The sequence below is a fragment of the Plectropomus leopardus genome, chromosome 8 (assembly GCF_008729295.1).
Source record: "Plectropomus leopardus isolate mb chromosome 8, YSFRI_Pleo_2.0, whole genome shotgun sequence".
In the NCBI taxonomy this organism is placed as follows: Eukaryota; Metazoa; Chordata; class Actinopteri; order Perciformes; family Serranidae; genus Plectropomus; species Plectropomus leopardus.
In genome coordinates, this window is record NC_056470.1 from 12612982 (window position 1) to 12640136 (window position 27155).

General features: G+C 38.2%; 1 protein-coding gene across 1 annotated transcript in view; it reads right to left on the reverse strand.

Moving 5' to 3' along the window:
* Positions 1-2454: 2454 nt before the first annotated feature.
* espn (espin) overlaps positions 2455-27155 on the reverse strand; it is a 51173-nt gene continuing 26472 nt past the window's right edge. Inside the window, 7 exon segments of the mRNA XM_042492449.1 lie at positions 2455-2835; positions 4616-4627; positions 6476-6555; positions 16346-16720; positions 18263-18405; positions 22866-22919; positions 24049-24286. Of these exon segments, the coding sequence (XP_042348383.1) occupies positions 2688-2835; positions 4616-4627; positions 6476-6555; positions 16346-16720; positions 18263-18405; positions 22866-22919; positions 24049-24286 (1050 nt within the window). The 3' untranslated portion in view covers positions 2455-2687.

Here is a 27155-nt window from a genome sequence, read left to right on the forward strand (position 1 = left end):
TCAGTAGCCTGTTTATTTATGTGTGTATTTCTGTCATAATTAATTTCTTCCCATATTAATTTATTGATAGTTTTGTCATGTTTTGCCCTCCACATACTTGAAAGCATTAAAAATTAAATAAAGTGTCCAAAACACTAAAATTTTGCTCTTCCAAAATGTAAAATAAAGTCTGTACAACTTTATTTTTTTTTTTTTTTTTGCCTATTTCTGTTTTTTATCATCTTACCATTATTTTCTACTTGATGGTTATTATAATGATATGTCATTGGTGGTATTTTATTTAATTTTTTTCTTGTTAAATCTCGTTCTGATATGTAATTCCCATTACATTTTGTTCGAGCTGTGATTGTGTTTTGTTTTATTTACTGTGCTATTATATGACATTATACACGATAATGGAGTTAAAAGTTGTCCCAAAGCTGTAACTCAGGCCTACAACACTAACAGTGGCCTCAAAAGTCACCACAAGGAAATCAACCTCAGCAAAAACTGGACATTATAAGCTTCAGGCAGCATTTATTTGGGGGATTTATGTTGTTGCACTCGTTTTTTGCATCTAAATGTAGGCTACATGTGTTTCTGTTGGAAGCAACACAAGAACTCTGAGCATTGTTTGGTGATTAAAGATTTATTGTCTTCATTTTTAACAGTCTGAAAATATAATTATACATGAATTAGCCAACGTTCTATTCAAGCAAGGCTGACACATGTAATATAATGCAATATGGAAACAATGAGACGACAAAAATCTGAGAGGGTCACTATATACAGAGTTTAAATATGTATAGAAAATCAAATGGCAATGACGTTTACATCATTTTCAATTTCAACATCATATGGCATCCGATGAAAGAGAATTGGAATATTTTCAGATGATTCCCCAACCAGGACCATGTCTGTGTACGCTCGATACTCTACATCTGCAAAATCTAAGATAAATGTAGTAAACATAGAGAATATTTTCCATCAAGAGGTTATACTTAAATGTCACACTCAGCAAGAGACATCTGTCATGATTGTGAGGTTCTCTGAAATGTCACATATTCATGCTCTGCCAACATTTAATATGTATATCCTCAGTCTTGCAAAAAAAAACAACCCCAAAAACAACCATTCAACACAGATATCCCCACATTTCCATATTTAGCCCAAAACTGAGAAAGCCATACTCCACAAGTGTGTATTCCTAGCATGCTTTAAAATCTTGAACTGAGAGGAACTGTTCAGACATGATGGATAAAATTAGCTTAGTAATTATAAACCTGGCATTTGTGTCAATTCTGTCCCATAAAAGTATCTCCCTGCCTGAATGATACAGTACATTACATAAATCTTGTTAATCTCATTTATAATGAGAGTCTTACTCTTTATAGGAGCGGCTGCAGAACACACAGCTGGCATTATCTAAGAAATGATACATTTTTGATGTTAGGGCTGTTTCTGGCAGGCAGAGCACACTCTGTATTCTGTAAGCAGATCTGCTCATCAAAGATTTATCCTCGAGGTTAGTGGGACAAAGGCCAGAAGAGGACACTGGACAAACTGATGTCTTTTCTCTACTTTTGCAGTATTCAGTGTGCAGATGAGATGTCAGTTATAAGCTGCTGCGCTTCACATGTGCATGTTTTTTTTTTTTAAATTTCTGTTTAAAAAAAGGCCATGTTCATATAGAAACCGAGCAGGACTACACTCACATATTGTGTATTTGTTTTCTTTTCTTTGATTGAAAAAAATCCAGGGTTCTGGGGTCAAATGTACTGAATAATACATTACAATATGCTCGATACACATTATGCAACACATGCATGCAACATTTCACATTCATGATCACAATAGCTTAACACATAGGTCACATATAGAAAAATTAAAATGAAACATTTCGGCTTTTTTTTCCAGCGATAATTATTAAAATTTAATTTGCACAGCTAGATAATCTTTACATTATTTAAAATATGTTATGTTCCAAATCCACAGAGAAAGCTTATCTAAAGAAACATATTGAGTGTTAAGATTACAACTCTGGCAGTAAAATTAAGCCATTTAGAAAGTGCCTCTAAGAGCTTGATACAAAAATCTCAGGACTAAGTTTATAACATGATAAAGATGTGATAGCGTACAGAATGCATTAGCTGCTTTAGGTTTTTAATAAGCCTTTGTTGAGTATGAGCTACTTTTCCGTGCATTACATTACAGGCTTCTTCTCCATGGCAAAAATGTTTAGAACCCCTTTTTCAAAAAACCTCTTTGTTTTAGTAAATCTTCTATTTAAAATAGCTTTTACTGATTTGCAGGAAAGCAAGCAGATAGATACATAGATGATCTTAATTTAGTTAAGGACACATGCATTTATAGTAATCGTCTTAAGCGAGGAGAATCAGTGTATGTCACAGCTATTGTTAGCACTAAAAGACCAAGAGTTTGTGTACATTAGACTTTGAGTGGAAGGTTGCGGGTCACGCCACTGAAGCTGAGCCTCGAGGCCGGTGTGGACAGCAGCGACTACAGCATGGTCCTGTGTTTGGAGGTCGAAGAGTGAGACAGGGCTTAGAGGAGACAAACTCTTCTCCACTGTCCAGTGTACAGTGCAGGGTGGAGAATCCGGGATGGGGAGGTGTTCAGTGAAGGCCTTGGGGTGGGTGCGTGAGGGTGGGGGTGTTGCGGGGCAGAGGAGGAGGAGACGGCCCAGTTCACTGTTTGGCTATATCCCCTTTCTTCAGAATGATCTGTCGCTGCCAGGGGGCCAGCTTGGTCTCATCGTAGCCCAGGATCCGTAGTCTCTCCAGCTCTGTTTTCTCCTCCATCTCCTTGACCTGCCTGGCCTGCTGCTCCGCTTTTCTAGATGCATCCATGAGGAGAAGTGGACAAAGGGCCCGACAAAAAATATTAGTTCAATTGTATAGAATTATTTTTATAAAGTTTTCTACATAATTTTTATCGGCCTTAATATATAGCATTGTCACATTAAATTAGATAATACAGTATAATATACACAAACATAAAAGGTTAGGTAGCATATTAGATACATGTTTGTAGCACTTCTCTCTTAATACACCACATGACCAAAAGTGTGTGGACACCAACATCTCATTTGGTACATTCAATTTGGTGGACCAGGGTGTCCATAAACTTTTAGCATTATGATGCATTTCTGCCTTTTTTAATAGACCTTTTTCATTGCAGGCATTTTGAATCGCTGTTATTTGTCATATAAATAACCGTACACAGCACAAGTAAAATTATTTTGTGGTTAGATCCAGAGAACACCCAGTAAATATAAAAAAATGAACAGAGTAATACAGAAGAGACTATTCCACAACAGTGAAACAATGAGTATGGCAACTGGTGAGTTTCAGAAAACATAGCCAGTATCTATAGTATATGTGTACATTTTGACTTGTTACAGTGGGACATGTGGGCACCTGTGAAACAAGTTTCTACGGCTCAGTTCAAAACCAGTCAGCCAGCATGCACTATACCAGGACCCTGGAATCATCTCACCTGAATCCAAAGCAGTAATTTAATTTACTTTAATCTAATCTAATCTTATTTAATCTAATTTGCAACACCAGAGCTTTTCCTGCTATGGCATGTCAAAATTAAATGTCATGGGTAAAAAATGTGAATTTGAGCCATTGATTCATAATAATATTTATCTTAATATAACAATTTTTAGCACTAAGATAGGAAGAAAAAAGGCCCAAACAATCCAAAAAATATATGAATCATAAAATCAAATCAAATCAAATATAGCGTGCTATGTCGTCACTCTGTGGACATCACCTGATTGGTTGCTCAGCCCACGTGAGAATAATTAGGGAAACATTCAAACAGCTGTGTGTGCAGCGGCAGTGAAACCCGTGGCGTTTGCATGGAAGATTGCGTTGTCTTGCTAACTATCCTAGTGTGCATTTCGGTTCATGTCGTTTGAACAGATATAAGCAAAACCATCCTGGCGTATGAGTCATTACTGACTCCACGATGAGACCTGTTCCGGCCCGCAGGAGGAGAGTTTGACAGGTGAGTTTCAGGTGGTCCGTGGACTTTTTGCTAGCTGACGCCGTTAGCATGAGCCCTGCCGGTGCGTGCGCTTATGTTAGTTTTAACTCATCAGTTAAAACTGATGAGTTTGTCAGTGAGCAAAGCCAGTCAAACATGACGGGGACCTCAGCCGGGACAACAATATAACATAGACTATGTAACGTTACGTTTTCTGGCTGTGATAATGCCACACCGCCTCCTCAGTGCTCCTTATTCAAATCCTATTAGCTTTAAGACGTTTAGCTAGTTTCTAGTGTTTGGCTGTCATAATAAATAAATTAATATTTACAATAATCGTAAACACACGGTCAAGAGTTGTCTTTTGTCCACTGTGTCAGTTCTGATTCATCATTCACCCTGTGTAATTAATGCTTCTTTTATCCCTGCTGTGGGTTTTATTCCCATGGGACATAATGTGACAAGTTTTGGCCACTAGATGGAAGCCTTGATCTCAAATTCACACTCTAGCAAAATTATTCAATTCCTGAGTTCTCTCTAATAATTTAACAAGTTTTTTTTTTAAAGAAGTTAAATGTTATATAAACATTACTGTGTGGAATAAATAATGTTTTCTTACCTCTTTTGTTCCCTGTCACATCAGGAGGACATAAGCACAAGAAGAAAAGGTGTAAATATCTTAAACAACAACAGTTATTCAATAAGTTAAAGCAAGCAGTACATTATTATGCGGCTAAAACAAAAAATCAAAAGGCAGTATCATGCAAACAACATAAAATGGAGATGACTGTAGTTAAACAACTATATTGTCAAGAGAACATTTAAGTCAGCACAGGAGAGACAGAAGACTTTGGCACAGGAATTTATAGATGTTTGTAACAGAAGAAATTTGGCACATTTTTTATCCAGATTATTAACACTGAGACATCTCCGAAATTCTGTTCCTATATAAATAAACTATCTTAAGTTAAAGGCCATCTAATACTGCAGACCACACAGTGCCAGTTTTCTGTCTCCATCTTTTCTGTTTACAAACTGTCTCAGAAAAACACATGTTGTCTCTGAGTAAACTGTAGATTCAGTTACTGCTTGAGTTACATTACATTACAGTGTGCAAGAGGCATGATACATTACTCACCTCTCTTTGAACATACTGTACAGTGGGCACTGGTGCCAGATTTGATAGATCCGGTATCAGAAATAAGACTTTAAGCTCTACAGTGAATTAGTTTGGCAAAGCAGGATTTCTGTGCGTGAATATAATCACTGATAAGAAGTCAGAAAACTGCAAGTTGTTGAAGCTGACCAGATATCAGTGTTCTCAAAATACTGAAATTCCTAACTTTAATACGATACCTTAAAAAACATCAATATTTGATAACCTTTTCAATATTATAGGGAAAAGCTGGCACAGAGTGCATAAAATTGAATTTAAAAAAATATATACCAAGAGTATAACATGATGACAACTTTTCTTTCCTTGGTTAGTAGCAGAGAACAGCAGAATGTCTGTAGTAAATATCCACAATAAGCAAGAGCGAGAAAGTGCAGCTAGTATTGGTATATTGATCCTGCGTGTAGTAAGTATTGAAAGCATTTCAAATATTCAGAATCATTTTTTTATTGATAAATCACTTTTTTTGAAAACACTACAGGCATAAAATAGAGCACCAATCATAAAATAGAGCAGTGTTGTGAAGAAGGGCCTCTCTCACTGCAAAATCATAGAAAGTCAAAACGGATCAAAATCATCAAAGACATTCAAAACTGAACACAACAACATACACTTTCTGTTGTGTCCATGGGTCTGTTCTGTCTGCAATAAATGGGATGTAATGGTACAGGAAATGTTGCCTTAGCTCTTAGTCCAACTTAGTATTATTTGAATGCCACAGCTTACCTAAACACTGGCCACAAAAAGATGCACTTGTTAACCCGAACAGTGAAAAATGTGTACTTTAATCTAAATACTGTGCCATCTTACAATATATGCATTTTAAGATTGTCTCAGACATGTTAGTTTTATTTCAGCATCATGAACAACCTCCAGGTCTCAGCCTTTGGGTTATCACTATCAGTGCAAATCAGCAGGAACTATGTGATGCTGTTGAATCAGTGCAGACTAAAAATCTTTTCATCATTTCCAGCCGGCTAAATAATTTCCTGGAAAGATTCAGGCTCAACTGCAGGCGAGAGAGAATCCTCACTGGTATGGTTGACTTGGCTCAGTCTATCCAATAAAGTGGCCCAAAAATACATATTTTAAAATTCGAAAAAAAAAAAGTTCAAAAAAGGTTGAACTTGCCCTCCTTATTATCAGTGTTATCTTGGTGAAGAGAAAAAAGCAAACCTGCTAACATACGCAAACACAATCAGCACAATCACCTCCTACTGATGCAGGATATTATAAATACGGTACGAGATAAAATAAAAAATATATATAAACAGACGTACAGAACAACACAGCTTCGTTACTCACCTCTCTTCATCCATTTTCTTCTTCATCATGTCTCTTCTCCAGGCCGGCATCGATGCCAGGCGTGCAGCCTCCTCATCAGCCTGCGGAGGGACAGAGGGGTCGGGGGAGACATTGAGACAGGGGCCCATACCAGTCAGTGAGGGACTATTACTGTAACAACAGCCTACTGTACTGCTATGCATGACCTCATTCCCTGATGAATAAATCACCCTCAAAGACAGATGGCAAGGAAAATGTAAGTTGTCTTTCAAAGAAGATTTGTGCGTACGTGGCGAGATGAAAAAACTAAGGTTCTTTTATCATTTAAGGAACTTACTATGCTCACCAGCATCAGCCTCAAATACATTATCTCTGTGACCCTCCTCTACTTCTGAAATACAGCACATCGACCACAGTCTTTATTGCTGCAGCAAACCATCGTGAGCACGTGTGGACCACTGATAAGTTCTGTCACTGTTGAAAGACAAGAAATGATCAATTTCCTGCACCATCGCAGGTTCAGTCACCATCAGTCCCCTCAGTCTATCGGGGCCATCTGTACATTTTTAAGGGGGAACATTCAGGCCCTTCATGCTGTGAGCTAGGGCTGGGTGATACAGCTGAAATTATTAGAACAATGTGGTTAGCTGTACAGAAATAATTTATGTCTATGGAAGTGCATTCAATATGCATGTAAATCACAAAACAGTTCCATTGAAGTACAATGCAATAGATTTGTCGTGTCGTGTGCCGGAATAAAACAAAATAAAATTTTAAAAAAATCAGGAAAAAGTTTTAGTTTTTAATAACTTAACATCAATTTTGTTGCATTTCCAGGGTCTTATTCTGTAAAGTTATTCACTCATAAACCTGCCTGAAACTAGACTGAAATGGAGTTTCTAGTTGGCGGTAATACTTTAAAAAATAGTTTAAGGTTTTGACATCAAAGTTGGTATTGATGAGTTTCAGGCCTGCAGTCTCAAATAAAAGCCTCTACATTATAGAAAGAGCAAGGACACACCTGCATAGAGAAACTGTAATGTAACTTTAGTCCAACCTATTAGTCCAATATACACATTCTCAGATGTCATATTTTTGACAAATGGCCTCTGTGTAAGAGTATATACAGAGTATACTGTGTAAACTGCATGTACTTACAACAGCAAATAGAGCACACACACACACACACACACACACACACACACACACAATATGTACTCTTCTCCTGTTTCTTTTAAAATAAAATAAACCCTTTTAAATGGACAAGACACTATTTTTCAGGACGTTCTCACAGACAGCACACACAAACGGTAACTGGATCCTTTTCTCTCTTTCAGGCTGTAATCGGAGCCAGAACAGGAGAGAAAAAAGGCAGCCATCTTGGATTTCTCATCTTCGCCTGACAAGATAGATTACTCTTTTGCATTCCTCTGACTGAAGCGTGTCACTTGCCCTGGCAAACATTATTCCAGGTAAGATTATCTACACTGAATTTTTAATGATTCCCCTGGGAATTACAGCACAAGAAAAAAAAAATCAAAGCAAAAATCTGAAATAAGACTATTTACTGCTCATCCATAAATCACAGATGTGCCTGTTTTTGATACTTTAAAATTGGTCTAAAAATGGCTGTTTAAAGTTTTGTGGTTGCAATTATATTTTGGCACGCTTTTGGAAAAGGGTTTATTTAGCTTGGTTAAATCCCCCAAATACTGCTTGTTATTCCTGTGTACAGCCAAACCAATGGGCACTTAAGGCAACAGTCCACATGTACCCATTGCTCATGATTGGTAACTGGCAACAATATTTATGTTTCGGGTGACTAAGGTATAAATTTCTCCCTGATATTGTAAACTAAAATTATTTTGAGAGCGACTTGATTTCCAAAGGTTATAGTATTGTAAAAAGCTATGAATTGTACCTGGTTTTACACCATGTTATGTTTTTTGGAATATGGAAAGTTTGATTAGCTGGTGACACCTTTTAATGCCAGCCGTACTATATTAAGTAGTATTGAGTATTCTGTGTTGTATTGTTGAGTTAGTGCACCCATACAGACCAACTTGCATTAGTGGTGTATCAGTGGTATCTTTAACCTCTTCGCTCAGCAATGTTATTGTTATTCATAGCCCATTTAACCCACCAAAAGATGATCATTTTTATATCATTTGTCCCGCATGCCTCTATGGTGAACAAAGAATCCAAAAACAGAGATAGTTACTGCTGAATTGGAGTGATGAATTTATCCAGTCATATGCTCAGTACCTCCCATACATATATGTCACATACATATACTTTTTATCAAAATGGTACTATTTAAAACTTCATTGTGAGTACTATGCCTGGGAAAGCGCATGCGTTTGAACTCTGCTCATTTGTTGCATTGAGCAAAGTTCAAACGCTTGCACTTGCCCAGGCGAGCTATTTGTCAGTGCACAAGACTTGATGTGGAAGTGTTTTAAACAGTATTGTTTTAACAAAAATGGGAAGTACTGAGCATAAAACTGTATAAAGGAGACTTGAATTATACTGCATGAGTTGTGTGGGTGTTTGTAAACGGATGTTTTTTTTGTTACACTTTTGCTGTTATTAAACGTGGTCCCCAATTTAATTAATTAATTTTTTCCCTTTAATCGATAGGACAGAGTAAGCGTGAATACTTTGCAATACAGTAATACTTTCTATTAGCTTGGAAAGCATCAGTTACAGTCAGTAATACATGCAATATTAATTGTTAACAGGAGGTATCCCAATTCAAAGTAATTCAGGTTAAACTTGAATGGCTTGTGATTATGCCTGTATATCGTTTTGGATACAACTGTAAATTGTTAGGTTTCTTTGGGTAAGAATTCATATGTATCTGCTCTCACATTTGTCTGGATAATATTAGTAAAAGGCAAGCTTACCTTAACATCCACACACAGGTAGAGCAGATGCTTTATTATTATGATATTAGAGAAATCATGTGCTGGTAGTTGGTGGCAATTTGTTTGTTGTTAAAAAAATTTAGCTGTCTTTTTTCATTTTACAATCTCACTTGTCTGCATTATTATTGACTTTACATGTACAAGCAGTGTTGTAAATACAAATATTTAACCCTGCAGAGTGCAAGCATGGCAAAATTCAAAGTGAAATTTATTATAGCTTTGTATATGACCTTCACTTTAATACTTTCATATTAAAAAACATTACCACACACTCATTATTATGCTATTTACATTCAATTAATCTGAAACAAATACTGTAAATAATATATAATTCATTTTGTGTATTTATTTATATATATATATACACATGCCTTTAAGTTTACCAGCTTAATGCCTTCCCTTTTGGGCTGTGAGTTGATCAAGATTCACTGTAACCTCCTTATGGCTCCTCTAAGCCATGGATAGCATGACAGCGGGTGGTGCTAAGAGGGTTATTTGAAGGTAATCTTGACGCTGCAGAAGAGACGCTATGAGAATAGTGTGGTTCTTCACTGCTACAAGTGTTGCGGCAGAGGATGACACACCTGAGAGCTTGGTGTTAGACAATGGCTCTTTCACTGGTACGTTTATCCGTATGATTACTTAAGATGTATTAATTTGGCCTGATTTGCAGTCAGATAATTGAAATATTCTGTTGGTCATGTGAGTAAGCTGAGTAACCACAACATTTTAAGTGGAATGTTTTAGAAAAGACAACTAAAATCTTGTAATCACAAAAATGTCGACAAACTTTATTTCCAACAGCAATATAGGAACCAAATAGTAAAGCAACACAAATTTAAATGATGATAAGTTTGATCAAATTGTTCAAAAACACTCAGATATAAATAGTGTAACAAAAAGATGAACAAACTTCATGGAACAATCCTCAATGTGATTTTCCATTCAGGTGATTAAATCCTTGTCAAGTGAATGCTTTCCTTTGCTAACAAAAATGTAAATTCTTTTACTTCTGAATCGTTAATGAAGAAACTCTGATCTGTTTCTCCAGGCTGTGCATTTACCATACCTGTTAATCTTTGTAATCTATACTGAAAGGCACACATTGTATAAACAAAATCATGAGGTCATAGGCTTAGAGACAAGGGGCTCTGCTCAAACAATCTATAGCGCATGGTCTGAAATGCATGGCGCAAGTGCATTTAGGGCATGTCCAACTCTACTTTTTCTAGTTACACAGTGCATAATTTGAGCACAAAGTAAGGCCCACTGGGCAAAAGACTTGTTCTTCATCCCTTAATTAGTCATAGGTTTGTGTGTAACATGAATTCAGTAAATCAGAGTGTCATCTCCAATTCCCTTTAAAAACCAGGTCGTGGCTGCACCTGGCACACTGCTGTTTTCATGGCAGATACAGCAATTTTGAGAAGCAAGTGGTTTTCTGATGAGAGTAATGCAGTGAGAGCAGTGATGTGACTGCAGCAAATATTGTGGGACATTTAAGTAGCAAAAATAAAAACTGTAGTTATATCTTCTGAAATAATCAATGATGTTAGGTTGCTCTTCGTGGGTAAATGCAAATACTATCTCTCCTAATGATGAGTCGGACAGCAGCTCTGCTCTGATCTCTATGTTCACATTTTAGAGAACACAATTTTTTTTCTCATCAAAGATGTATTATTTCACGTCCCTGTGGGTGTAACAAGCAGAGTGTACGTGTGTTGTGAACAAGCCTATGTAAGCACATCTTATCTGAATAATGCACCCTGCAGGATAATACTTGACTTGAGACCAGGTTTTGTTGGTCAATGGTGCAACTGCTTTCTGCATTCTTAAAATAGAAATCTGCCATCAGTGTACCGGACCACACCTCATTTTAAGACCTACATGCCCATGAGCACAGAGATGGGCTAAAGTGCTACTCGTGAAATGTGCGCGCTTGCAATGAAAATGACAAATGCCTCTGTTTAAAACTAGCAGTGACAATTGCACTGTGCTGTGAACCACTTTGCACCTGTTGGCCCAGGAGCCACTTGTGAGCCACAGTAACATAAAACTCTTTCATACTTACTAAAGACCCATTTTCATTGCTTTTGATTTCAAACAAATATCAGTCAATATAATATTTTTTCACACAGTATCAAGAAGGAATGGTTAAGTTTTATTAAACTTTCAGTAATTTATTTCTGATAACTGTCTAACCACAGTTTGGAATTTTAAGTGAATCCTGAAGTAGTATTATTATAAGTGTGCAGCGTTTTACCAGTCATGTGCTTCATTACAAAGATGACCTAAACAAATACACTATGTGACTTTATGGCAAATCTTTTCCTTTAAAAATGTATTTTTTCAAGAATTAGTGTACCATGGCAATCAATCATACTAGATTAAAAAAGGCTCTTGGTTCAACACAATTAAAAATTAAATGGTTGTACCAAATTTGTGTCTTCTGACATCACAAGCTCTCTTTTCATCCAATTCGGCATATACAAAGAGTAAAGTCATTACAGCTAAGTGTATGCTCTTTGCTTTGCTACAGTTAAGTCCCTTATGTGACATGGCCTAACAGCTAACACAGCAGATTTGTTTCCTTTCTCAGCATACTCTACTTTGCAAATTAGTTTCCCTTATGCTTCTCTTTATGGATTTTCTCTTTGGTTGTACAGGTGAACTGGGCTTTTAGTGGACCTTTAGTCCACGTAGTTATTAGATATCAAAAAGCTCAGCTTCCTTCTCTTTCCAAAAAGCAAAGCTTCGGTCAATGTATCTGATGATCTCCTCATTACTAAACTCCTTTAGCTCATATATCACTTTAATCGAGTCTTCTTTGTGTTCATCCCTGGGTGGAGGTTTATCAATATGAGGTTCCTCTATGATTTTAACAGTAACAGGTGTAACATCTTTCAATGGATCTGCTCCTGAGTTTTTTGTTGTGTCCTGCAGTTTCTCGGCTTTTGCTGTTGCATCAGTATTTTGCACAGTTTCGTTTGTCAAGATCTGCAAATAGTCATGCTCTGAACTTTTTCCATTAGAAACCACTGCCTGATTTGATGGTCCCTGCTCACTGTTTTTTACAGCCCCCTGAGTATTTTCCTCAAATGAATTCTTCAGCGTTTCCTGCTCCTCACACTGGCCATTGCCAAATATGACATCCTGGGATGCAGCAGGTGGTGATGATGATGGGGAAACATTTGACTGTGGAGCTGGTGGGGAAGGTTGTTGTGATGGTGCAGGTGGAGCAGACTGTGTATTTGGAGGTGGGGGTGCAGGATGGGTAGGTGGTGGAGGAGGTGGAGGATGAGGAGGTGGGGGAGGGAGTGACTCCTGCAATGTCATAAGGGACATATCAGGTGACATGGACCGTAGCGAAGCCGTCATCACACCTCCTCCATCATTTGAGTCTCCGAAATATTTGAGTTTTATGTCTTCAAAACCATCCGCCCAGTCTCGCTTCCCCCTCTCAATTTCCTCCATGACCTCCTTGTGGAACTGCCTTATGACCTCCCATTTATGGGTGCCAAGACGATCAAACATCTCATAGCACAAGAGGTGGCGGAATTTACGCTCAATGCGAGACATGTTCATTTCCAGCAACTGGAAGTACCCAAGCATGAAAAGGTCAAGGGTAAGGCTTTCGTAGCTCACAGGAGACCCGTTGATGTGTGGCAAGAAGTGCTCTGGCCAGTAGATCATCTGGGCACGACTCAGCCTGCGGATCTGGCGTGTGGGCACTTGACTCATGATTGTCCTCCAGTGGCCAATCAGATTCCCTACTACTTGCTTTGACTTCATGAAAAGGAAAAGTTTGTCGTCTTCACTCTGCACCCCCCCACCAATCTGTGCACTGAATTGGTCGTAGTCCTCCCAGCCTACATCTAAATGATTTCCTCTCCTGCCAGTATGTTTAGTCCGATAAGATTCAGAGATAGTGTATTTCCGCCAATGTTCTAGGAATAGGAAGACAATTCTTTCTTTTCTCATTTCAATGCACTCCTGGACGTAGCTTAGATCTGTCTGCACCTCTAAGCTTCTTGTTAGTTGATCATTATTTAAAACGGGGTCTGCAGAAAGAACCTGGTTAAACTGTTCAATGTTATTTAGAGCCATTACCTCAGAGGTCGCATATGTCTGAGGAGCGTGAGATGCAGTTATAACAGGCTCATCAACAAGTGGTAAAACTGATTCCTCCACTGAAGGTAAATCTCCATTGATATGGGACTCAACAGAGAAACAAGGGACATCATCCTCACGAATTGTCTCTGGACGATAACTGGATTCACTTACCACAGGAAGTGACCTCTTGCGTTTGTACACTCTGTTTGCATTGTTATCTGCAGACTGCGGATTCTGAATTTCATAATTGGCCTTAAGGTTCTTTACTGAAACTCCACACTGCTTTATCTCCTTCTCCACATCCTCTCTTGTTGAGAAGGACTGAGATCGTCCAATAATGACAGTGCCAACGGATCCTGCTGGTTCAGACTGACCTGTGGTCCAATTCTTTGCCTCTTCTTGAGAATATCCAGGACATATTAGATCCAAGATGTCTATCTCCTTCCCCCCCAGTGTGGCAAGAAGAATGGCCATACTCTTGAGCAAGGTAGAAATCTTGCTGCACCAGGCTGGAAGATCCTCAGCTTGTCCATGTACCTGCTTTGGATTGACTGAGAAGTGCCCTTGATTGAGGGCAGCAGAAACAGGTAGAAGCTGGTGAAGCTCCCGCTCCAGTTCTTCCAGCTCTTTCTCGACTTCTGAGACTTTGTGCATGACCTGCAGGTTCTCAATTTGCTTCTCAATGCGGTTGAGGTCACCCTCTGTCATCAGTTCCCCAAATGGGCCCAAAATGGCATTATGGATGTGGGAGTAGTGCCATTCCTGAGGCTGGTAGTGTCCACTTGCCGCAAACTAAAGCAGAGGTCAAAGGAGACCAAAAGACAAGAAAAAGGGGAAGGAGGGGGATTCCTTCAGCTCGAAGTTCCTGGTGTAAACACACGCTTCAGTGCAAATCCATCTTGACACACAGGATTTACATGGATTTAGTGGTGCAATGGCACTGCCACATAACGAGCAAAAACTTTCCACTTTCAATTTTGAGTCAAAGAGAACAGAGAAAGCTTTGTCCTTTTTGAATCAATTGACAAACTATATATTAACTATACTAATATAAATACACAGTGTATGTATATATTAACATAGAATGCTGGTAAGTGTAATGTGTTTACAATATGTCTACATTTGTATTTATTAAGCACTTGACATTTCAGATCTTTTACATCTGTATTTGCTCAATCCTTCTTTAACAGTTTTTCTCCATCATTTTTATAATTTAGGTTTTTTATGGTCTTTGTTAGTTTAAAGAGTAATAACACAAACAGAGTATTTTGCTTTTACCACCACTGCAGTTAGACTTAGACTTTATTGTCCCCGAGGGGAGACTGAATTTTTCATCTGTCTGAAACCTAAATATGATGTAACACTATATTGCAGTGTCACTTCACTGTTGGGCCCTGACACCAGTACAACAGACAGACACACTTAGGTCCACACCCAACAGTGGTAGGAAACCACACTGGGTGTGGTTAGAGGTGCAGCAAAAGGCAACAAAAGTATTTGTGATTAAGGGACTTTGTATGGAGTTACTCTTTATCTTCCATTGCTCCCTAAAAACACCCCCCCTCCAAAAAACCCCAGTATTTAGTTGTTGTTTTTTTCCGTTATTATTATTGGTTGACTTGTAGTGTGAATGGGCTCGGCATCACACCACTGAATCAGCATGTAACAACTTGGAGCCACAAAACTTCATCATCAAACACCAGCCCACACTGAGAACCCTGTAGTCAAGTGTGTTAATGTTGTGATGAGCGTCATAGCCAAGTGCACTGCACCACAAAGAGTCTTTTGCTATTAATAAAGATTGTTAATATGAAAAAAGACACATGCATCAAGATGAATAAAGAAACAAGGAAATTATTTAAAATAAATTAACACATGGATGTCTACAGTTAGAGCTAGTTGGGTCCAGTGCTGTTTTATGAGCTATACTTCAGTCTGTTATTTACAGGGGAAGATAAATCACTAAAATACTTTATGATTAGTTGACTACTTATAGGCCTGACAGACAATTATATAGTCTAATGATGCTACTGCATCCCAACAAATAAAGAAAAGACTACATGTTACCATCTCCAAAGGACATTGGAGACACTACTCTATCAGCTGGATCATTTAAAGTATAAGATTGCAATCCTTGATAACAATCAATTATTAATCAGTCAAATTTAATCAATCAAATCACATATCACATAGTCCTTCTTGTATTACACATGACTAACAAGTGTTCAGATGCTACATTATGAATTACTTATTAATACCTTGTCTAAATACACATAATATTACCACACACTGTGGTGACTGTTAGATGGAGTGGCAGATGTCATTGATTTTAAAGCCAAATAGTCAATGTTAGAAACAAGTTCGTTTGTGAAACAAGTTCTTTGTGTTGACTGAAACCCTTGTTAAACAACTTTGGCCTTGCTATTTGGTCTGAAGCTATATAAATGGCAGATGAGGGAAATTAAATTGCAAAATGCTCAAAAGCAATCCAGGCCCCTGCTGCGGCTCACTTTATAACACAGTAACACTCTCCATCAACTATCAAGAAAGCATAAGATGCTAAATAAACTTGTAGTCTCAACTCCACTTAGATATTTCTCCCTCATTGTTTGATTGAAAAGTCAAAAAAGAAAGAAACAACTTGTGTCATGCATGAATACTAAATATACATTCATACAACGTCATTGTTCAAAACCACAAAAATCCACACTCAAATCCAAGCACTAGCTATCCCCTTTGTGTTGTAAGTTATTCCAGACTGGATCCGTATATTTTAAAATTACCAGACCACAAATGGGATAGCTAAGAAATTAGAAAACTTCTACAACTTTCTTGCAACATCAGTGCCTACCTTGCGCTTGTGCTCTTCCTCTTCTTGCATCTTAACCTGAAGCTTTCGCACCATCACCTGCCTCTTCCATTCAGGGATCGCTTTTCCCTGTTCGTCATGAGTGGGCACTAGCGCCTCCACATCTGCGAGGCTCATCTTCCGCCCTGACTCTGCTCCTCCTGTTCCCCCACTATTTCCATTGATCACAGAGTTAGATGACAGTTTCTCATAGCTCGCAGAGGTCGACATGGTCCTGGCAGATCCAGAGCCAGTGGGGCTGGGGCTGGGACTAGGGGTGGTGGGTGGCGAGATGACAGATGTATTGGATGGTGGTGGGGATGACGGCTTGGCTGGTGGGCTAGATGTGCGGGTCTCTGGTGGAGATGCAGTGTTTTCCTGGATAAAAATAAAGACATCAATGGGCCGGAGAACATGGGGTGTGACAATCTGATAACCACTGGATTTTTTTTTTACATCAGTTACTTTTTCAGTAACCAATAACCAGTAAATTGGATTCTTAGAAACACACAGCTAGAGGGCAGTATTAGGCATTATTTGTCATATATTCTGACATATTCTTGGTAGATATCAATCTAGTGAAAGCTAGAAGGTAAAATTAGGTGAGGCCAACAGAAAATAATGGCAACAGTAACAGTAGAGAACATTACCATCTCAAGATGACGACTTCAACTTTTCACGTAGCTCCCTCACTCAAGGAGAAACATGGGTGATGTGGCATATTTAAAATAATTACATAAATATTGTGAAAATATGAAATAGATGTGAAATCATTTTATTGATATATTTTACTCCATTCTTTCAAAAAAATACACCTTCGCAACAAATCATGATGCATGTTTCATCGGACTGTTTGTTTTTTTTCGTGTTGTTCAGAAGGAGATGTCCGTCTACTGCCTAACTGATTCAATGTAAACACAGCATAACTCATACAGTGTATGACCATGTTGATCTCACACATTCAGTATGAAGGATGACATTGTCATGTATTTTAATTCATGTAGGTCATGGATTGTCAGTTCCTTATAAGTCTTGAGGGACGAATGTGACAAATAGAGTTTGCTATTGTACATTGATAAAAAACAAATCAAAGTATTTCAGGACGTGCTGTTCTTTATAAAGCTACTGTATATTTGCATAAGAAACTGGGATTGAAATACGGTTTCTAAGTAGAGCTAAGTACAGTAAGAGAGCTACGGTTTCCCCTCACTTACACTGTGCACAGTTTCTGAACTTAAGAAAACTTGACAACTAATGATTCTGAAGAGTTAACCATGAATCATCACAGAATTATTTTTTCTTGTTTGCATTAAATTTAATTCTGATTTACGAAGTTGCATTGATGTGTGATCATGAAAGAAGCATTACAGAGGGGTCCACTGACAATAATGTGGAGAAGCCTCATAGGCATGTCGCTGCTCACCCAGTCAAACCTTTGAGAGATCTGGGATAATCTAGCTTAATTTCTGTCTTTTTAACAGATTCATATGTGACTTTGCATTTTCTGGTACTTGATTTAAATGTACCTACCCTAGTTTTATTTTGTTGCTTGGTGTTTTGCGTTGCAATATTTTTGTTTGTTTGTTTTTTCTGTGATTTTAGTAGCCTCCTCTTGGATCTGCTTATGGTTTGGCACCTGGTCGCTACCTGTTTAATGATCTCCTAACCTCACCTGCGTGCTGTGTCCGGGAATATCCCAAACACAGCAGAATAAGGAGGATATAAGATATTTTAGGTCAGAGTCTCTGCAGATAAATACAGTGTGTCATACTTCTAGTGGGTCCTAAGTGATGATTAAGAGAAATTATTTTTGAGAGACATCAAATCCACAAGTGATTGCAAACACTCTAACATTAGCATTTCCGTATTTTTCAGTGACTGTTACATAAATGCAGTAGTGGTGGAAGTCTGTGGACCTACGTTGCCTGTGGGTCCGCTGTTGGAAAAGACAGTGGTGTAGCCTTTACTGTGAGGTGTTGGCTTGAGGCTCTTCCCTGCTTTGATCTCTGCCAGCAGCTCTGAGTTGTCACCAGTGGGGGACATCATGTTGAAAGATTTTGTACCTGTGGACAAAAGGATGGAGAAGAAAAGTGAAACCGGGTAGAAAGAAAGACAGAATAGAGGGAAAGAGAGAGTGAGAAAGATACACTGAACAGGAGGGAGAGAGAGAAGGGTTGGGTGGCATTTCAGTGTTAAATATTTCATCCGATCAGGCAGGTAACAATGCTAACCTGGGGCGTGTTTTACAGTGATAGGAGGTCACTCTGATGTATTGAGCCACTGTTTCTCATGGACAAGCTTGATCCAATTCTTTATAGGTTTGTTCACGTTGATTGGCATTTGCCTTCATAACTCTTAGGGTTCAAAGTTTGCTTAAGACATGAAGATGCATGAAATGAAATGAGACTTTAGCACTTCGTGCAACTGTTGCATCAATCAGCAGTTGCAGTGAAACAGGATTACATTGGGAGGAGCAAGTCAAAATTAATTCACTACAGTGAACCAAAAGAGAAGAGCCACACAATCTCTTTCAGAGTGTCACCTGACATATACAAAGCTAAGCTACTGCTGAACTTTTAACTTTTACAAAGTAGGTTTGTGGTAAATTGTATACATTCAGCCTCCATGGACCCTAATCTGCTTATAGTGAACAATGCTACAAATTCAAACAGACTTCAAATACAACCTCTTTTGGTAATGCGATTACAATGGAACTTCGTTTTTCTTTTTTTAAGGGCGGACGAAATTAAAGAAAACTGATCAATCACACAAACTCAAAGTAGCTTATATGTAAGGCCACATTTTTTTATGCTTAACATGCTGATTTGTATATGAATGTTTTTTCAAAATGTTACCATTTCAGAAATGCAACATTAACCTACGAATAACCAAAAACAAATATATTCAAATAGCATGGTCCAGTGTAAATAGGAACATACCAAAGTATGTATCAATAACAAAGTAACTTTCATTTTATCTATGACACACTTTTTAAACTGATTAAATGTGATAATGTAATGCACAACTAACTATTAATAGCAGCTACACATAAATATTTTTAAACATTTACAATTAACATATATTGACCCAAACACATCAAGGGCCAGTGGCTACCTCACCTGTTTTAGTGATTGTAAACCTCCAGTGAATTAAATATCCTCAGTCCCTCATTGATCACTCATTTTCTACTTGGGGAATAAAAAATAAAAGTCCTCCTGTAAAAACGTTCCCTGTTGAGGCGACCACAATGGTCTAGCTGGACACAAAGCCTCGCTAGCCTGCCACCCCGCCTCACTCTCCCTCGCTCTCCCTCTCTCTGCCTCTCTCTCTTGGGGAGGAGAGAGCAGCTTTCTATTAAAGACCCATCATCACAGTTGGGGGAAATCTAAAGGAATCACCAGTAACTGGAAGTGACAGCGAGCTATTGGCAAGCCGGCCAGGAATTAGCACGCATGCACACGCACAAGTGGACGGATGCAGTTAGGAACACACATGCACACGCACGCACCCTTCAATCCCCAGCTTGTTAGTCCACCCTAACAACCCAATCCTTACTGCAGCAAACCTGGCACACAATTCACAGTACAATAAAGTCTCACTTCATATTTGCTGGATTACAGAGAAAGAAGGAAAGAAAGAAAGAAAGAAAGAGGCCGACACCCCCAGAGGCTTATACAATGTGCACACTCAAACCGGGCCTGTATAAGTTTGTGAATTATAGGAAAAAGCTACTGAACCCTGACACACTTTTACAGCAACACATGACAGCTCTTTAAGGTTATGCCGCCCACACAGAAGACTTTGAAAATGCTTTTAAAAGACTAAAGTCTGACACTCTCAGATCTAAAGGCAATGTGAATTTTTAGTCACACACTATAAGCAAAGACTGGGGATCTTGCAGGATATCTATTTGCAAGATTACATCTAGATTCCTTTTTAAGATTATTTCCTATCCTGCTCCTACTGGAAAATATTGCAACAAACTAAGAAATATGACACATTAACTATTCCTTAATGTGTCTGCAGAATGTCAGAAATCTAGAAACACAAGATGAACGTGTCACATGTTGATAATGGTCAATACAGCATCAGTGCAATCCATCAAGAGACAAACGTTACATTTGGATTTTGTCACATCAACTTGCTACTAACCGAATTAAACACAGACTCTTGTTCACATTCATTGGCTTCCATCCATGTTTACTTTCTACCTGGTTTGCTGCTTCTTGTTTTGTGCTAAAGAGAGTTAACCCTATAGATTGACAATATCCACATCATTGAACTTTAGTGTTTGCATGAGCTGATGCTAAACATTATGTTTGATATTGTCAGAATGTTAATATGAGAAAAGGACTGACTACAGACAGCTTGGATGCAGTTTTATTACTAACATACAGTAATTCATCGAGATCATTGGAGTGTGCATCAACTGAGGTGAGACTCTCACAATTTTATTGCATCATTGGAAATTTGTCTCAGGCAAAATACCCACTAACATTACTTTGTTATATAGATCTCCATTGTCAAGTGCAATTAGTTTGACCAAAACTCTTCTAGAAATTTTCTTACCTTAAAATGTAAATCAGTCAAAGAAACATACAATTTCTAATTTTGGCAATAAATGCAGCCTACCTTCATCCATTTTTCCCTGACAAACTGTCATTGCAGAGCACCAGAAACACGTGATTATCCACTATCAGGTGTGTTTTAAAGCTTAAAAACATTCACGCTGGACTGAAGTTGGTGTACTTAAATCTCTTTGAATATACCATAGAAATGTGTGTTTTTGAGTTAAAGGTTGTGTGTGTTTAGGCTCAGGGGTGTGGACTCGCCAGGTCTGCGAGAGTGTGTGTAAAGGAGGGTGGAACTGTGACAGGCGGAGAACATTTGACAAATAGCCTCTCATGATGGACATTTAAAACACAAAAGGTTTCCTGCTCAGGGTTTTAAATATAAGTCAAGTTGCTACATCTGTTAACGGCTGTGCTGCCGTCAAGCACTCCTGATAGGGATGTGTGTCCTGTAGTATAAAAATAATGAGATCCTCTGCATCCTGTTAATCTATAGAAAACGAAAGGGGACTCCTCACCCTTTATACTGTTGCCACAGCACTTCAAATCAGCCACCTGGTTTGTTGCTGTTGTCACAATGAGCTGTAAATTCATTTTGAGCTCTCAGATGTGTTGGTGGCTTTTAATTTTATGACTACCTAACTGCCTGTTTATTACATAGTTAATGCTGAAGCACAAATCATGCCATTACTGAGTGCACACTGCTCTTTAGCACTTTGGATAAAGATGTGCTCTGCACAGTATAAAAAGTATCATCCTCTTCCTCCTCTTGATCAATAGAAAACAATACAACCATCTATATTGTTGCAGCAGCACTTTCAATCAGCCACCTGGTTTGTTGCAGTCATCACAATGTGCTGTAAATTCATCCTGGGCTCTCAGATGTGCTGGTGGCTTTTCATTTTATGACCACCTAACTGCCCGTTTATTACCTGTTTAATGCTGAAGCACAAATCATGCCATTAGTGAGCACACACTGCTCTTTAGCTAAAGTATTTTGTTGGTATCCTACCATTAGGTAACAGGTGGCGCATAAATAGAGGAGACCATTAGATATTTGATGGACAATGCGTAAAAGATAAAATACATAGTTTGTACCAAAAAAGGTGCCTAAATGGAGCAATTAATTGTTTACAGCTTAATTGATGTTGCTGTTTGTTATTAGTGTGTAAAACAAACTGCTCTTTATATTGCTCTATGAGCTGCTTGTCAGCCATGGCACAAACATAAAACCAGATTTTACTGTAATTGATTCTTGACGTAAACTTTAGTGACTTTAGTCATAAAATGATGTTAAAGGGAAAACATTTGGCGTAATTAATAGTTTTTTAATGAAGTTGATTTTTAAGTATATTCTCAAACCTATATGTAAAACAATATAGATTTCTCTTCACTATATTGAAATGAGAATAAAATTGTTGAATGGAAAAAATAAATAGCTTAATTATTGCTTACTTTGCATTAATTACCTAAAACATTTGCTGATGGTCTGCTGGAAAAGACAGACAAGAAAGTCATTTTTCGATGTTAAAAAAATGTGAGAAAAACAACAACAGGTTTGAGTTCACTTGTTGACACATATAGGGTGATACAGCTGGTGTTACAGCTGTTGCTCTTTTGTTTGACCATGCTGGGTATCAGCCTGTTTATATCACCCCTTTTATTTATGATGATCAATAGGAGTTTTCTACCATTGGAATTGAAAAATCTAATTTTATATTTTATTGGACACTGATTGTTTTGAAGAACTACTTGGATAACTACTAGATACACCGGTTAAATCACTGTTCTCATTTAAATCAGCAACAGAGGGTGGCTAAATATATAAACTCAAAGTTATAATTCAGAAGGATGAGAAGAAGGTTTGAAGGCATATTGTAACCTCCAGATACAATATTTGTACAATATGTAAACTGATGTATTTGAAAGACTAGTTCACAGTCTGTACTTACTCTTCATCAGTCTTTGTCCCCCTCCCTCTGCCTGAGAGGCAGATAAATCCCCGCCTTGACAGAGTAGCAGTGAGTACAGGCCATGGCAGGCAAAAACAGGGAAAACAAAACACATCAAAACAGAGAGGAAACAGGAGGAGATGGAGCAGATGAAAGAAGGAACATTTAAACAGAAATGTGCATTAAGGGGTTAAAGGGGAGAAAATTGCAGCATTAGCTGAAGAACAGTGTTGGTCAGCCACTACCAAAAATGAACAGCATTAGTATAATATTTTAATATATAATATAAGTGTAATATATAATATTAGTATAATAATCTTTTATGTTTTGTCTCATTACTCCTCAAGTTACTGCTGTTTGACGTCTAAACACCTGTTTGTATGTTCAGCCATCTTGGATTCTCACCCTTTTTACAATTTTCTGACTCATAATTATTAATCTAGGATGTTTTCCTCTTTGAGGTTCAAAATTTTAGTGTTTTAAAGCCAAGCGAGGTTATAGATTTCATTAATAGTGTGCTGTGCTTCATTTCCTTTGAAGTGTGTTATTTGTATTCATTATTTATGTTGTGGTTGATTATTAATCAGTCAAATTCATCATTTTCTTCCACATTTCTTTAGGCACATCCTTTCAATTTTAAAAGCATAAGTGAAATAGCACTTTATTTGTGTATTTTAGAGAAAAACATTGCACTGGCCACACCTTAACTTAATGAGGACCTATCCTTTACAATCCTAAAATGTGCATGCACTTTCAAGACTTATTAGAACCATGGACTGATCAATTGAAATTTCCCTGCGACTAGAACAACGTGTACACAGTCAGGCAGATGCATCCAGGGCAGCTCGGGGCACTTAAGGAAATGGATGAACACTAAACCAGTTCTCAGGGTAACGGTAGCCCTACATCATTAATTTATAATCTGTTATTTAGGATGCTCGGGTCAGACTTAATACATCTTTACCCAGTGAGATTACATTGTGCCCAATAATACCGGGGCTCTGCTTTCTAGGAATAATTGTACAAAAGTGTATAAACATTTTACCAGAAAAAATGTACATAAATGTATTTCCTTTTTTAAGAACTTTTAACAGATTTAAGTGCCAGAAAAAGTAGGAATTGAAAGGAAACAAAAAGAAGAAAGGATGGAGAAAGAGGGTGGGAAAAATGAAGAGGCACTCACTTCCTGATGAGGAAGATGGGCGTCGCTGGTTGGTGTAGGTGCTACTGGCAGAGTGATTCTGGGTGGTTGGCGTCTCCGGGGGAAGTGGAGGAGGCGGAGGGGGTGTTGGCGTTGGGTTGCTTGGGGGAAGTGGAGGCGGAGGAGGAGGTGGTGGTGGAGGCGCCACCGATTCCTCTGTGGTGCCATTCTCAGAGCTATGGGCAGGGCTGTCGGTAGGCTCCTCCAATAACACGGAGCCCTGGTTGCAAAAGAGGGAGGGAGCAGAATTAGTCATATATAGTCATATTTTATACCCATTAACTTTCTCCTAGCAACCACATTGTTGTGCCAATATTTGGTCATTGATAACACAGATGTGAAAGGTAGCCCACAAAGTGATACTACGCTAAAACTGAAACACCACTTGAACTTTTTGTTTTGGTCTCCAGTAATTAGTGTGATTTTAGTATTCCATTTGCCAGCTTTTATATTTTTGGGGAAAAAAAAATAATTAAAAAACACTTTAAACAACCAACACATGTTCTTCTACAAATACATTTAGAGTCATAAAAAAAATAATTTTATTCATGTATTCATTTAATTAAATAAATCAATTATACAAGAAACAGTGGCAGTGCTTGCACAGGCATGCCAGATGAAACTCCTTCTGGGCTGAGCGAGCATTAAATTCTTTCATTGAAACTGTCAACAGTGACAGATGTCCGCAGCCCTATTAGACTTGTCCTTCCTCTGCTTCCTGCCATCTTTAATCAACTCATAAAGACATAATACCCTGTTGATAATAACACAGCTAATAATCTCTAGGGGAAACTCTGAAAGAAAACAGTGGGAAGAAGCCATCTGTCACTGCAAGTAATAGTGCTTTAACCCCCCACGCCCTGCGCGCCCCCAGCACGCACGTGTCTGACACACTCTGAAAGCGTGCCATAACTCTGCTGGAAGCAAGTTAATGGACCGTGACATTTAACTCGACCCCGCCCCTCCTTAGTTCTTCAGACGCGTGCTCGTCATTGTTGCCCCCTTCACTTTTCAAACCCCCCAGAGAGTAGAGGGGAGGGCTGTCCAGATGGGTCTTGGCAGCACGTGCCGTTTCTCCCGTTGATTAGCTGCTCCATCTGCTAGGGTGCCTCTGAGACCAGGAGGGGCCCCGCTGAGACCTTAATTGGCTCAATGTGGATTGTACCCCGTATCACCCAGAATGCTCCTGCCAATGATACCCATGAGATTATACAAACACCTCTCCAGGGACATAGATGAGAGTCTAACAGACTCCTCTCATTCGGCTGCCTGTGCAGGTATGTGGCAGCAAACAGGTGGTTTATGACAGAATTCTCTTCCACTTTGAATGGCTTTTTGAGCTTAATACCCAAAGTAATCAGTAATACATTAGTCTTCAGAATATTGTGTCATTTTTAAATAAGGTGCATTACATTTTTTAGAGCTATCAAATGATTTTTTTATTGCAATTTGTCCCATAATTTTAATAGTTAATCATGGTTAATCTCAAACTTTAATCACATGTATTCAGTTCCATTATTTTGCATTTCAAAGGTAAAGCAGTTATTACTATATTGTCTTGATCATAATCAAATGACAGCAAACAACTGCATAGGACGAGCATCAGGTGGCCATGTCTGTAAAGGGGAGAGTCATGGGTACCCACAGAACCCATTCTCATTCAGATATCTTGATGCGAGCGTTAAAGGGACCCCTGTGAAATAGAAATGCCGCTTTTCCATGGACAAAATTTAGCTTAACTTTCGAGCATTATTTTACCCCTTTCCTGCCTATAAGATATAAGCATGACGTGGTTGTTACCATGTCCTCAAGTTTCATATTATACCAGGTTCAGGTAAATTTTTTTGTACCTGTAAATTATTTTGCAGTATAAAATACAAGGTATCCATTAACAGTTTTCAGACACCACAGACAACATATAGGATAAGATATGACAAGAAAGATGAAAGATAAAACAATTAAAGTGCCCCAGTGCTCATCACAAGGTTAAATATGTTATGAATACCAACACTAAACTACAACATCAAACCTTAAATAAAAACAATCTGAAAACTATGAATAAGTAAATAAAAGGCTCCAAACTGATATTGTGTGATGTGCACTTTTGCAAATGTCCTGAGGCTTGTTCACCAGTATGATGGCAGCTGGAACAAAAACTGTAGTATCATCACTAGCTTTAAAAATCAGCCTGGTGCAGCCTTTTGTAGAAAGGAATGTCGGCTGGCAGTGAACGCAATTTAAAAAAAAAAACAAACTCCAATATGTACAGATCTTAATTGCATTGCAATTCACCTGAAATGAAATTAAATTTGTTAAAAAAAATCAATGTTTACCCCACATTGAAACCTGAAGGTTCAAGGTCCAATTATTGTCATTGGATAACACAAGGTTGCAGAATGAAATGCAGCCATCCTGTTTTACTACTCAAGATGTCTGTGTTAAATCTACCATGTTTATGTTAAATGTTATTAAACTTGTTTCTAGGTTAATGTCATTAAAAAAGAAAATACTGTCACTGGAATTCGTTAATACAAATAGAAACAAATCATAACGATATAACAAGCTAACAATGAGTGAATACATACAGAATCTTAGACAAACAAACAAACGATAAGTTAAAATATGAGATTTACTCGTATTAGGTGTGGTCATTAGTGACTTTCTGCTATGTGCTCTTTGTCTTGTTCTTTGTCCTGAGTGGTTTGTTGAAGGTTCTTGAGCAATTTACGCAACAGGAAGGAGACTCGAGAGGCAATGGAAATGAGGGAGAAGTTTGCATTGAGTGGCAAACAAAAGCTCAGGAGGACACAAGGTTATGTAACATGCTGAGTGGCATAATGCGCAGGCAAATATAGCAGTCATTTTAGTAACCTATTGCCAACACATCATCACTCCGCAAAACCTCCCCCTTAATAGGACCTTAAAAGAGGCCCAAATAGACCTAAAAAGTACAACCAGGGCACAGTATATTGACCTTTAACGAACCATATACCATTATGCAGTTTCAGCCATTTCCGTCCCCAGATGTAGCTGCACAGTGAACCCTCTTTGTTTTCATGCTGCTCTCCAGCACAGGCAGCTGTGGACTT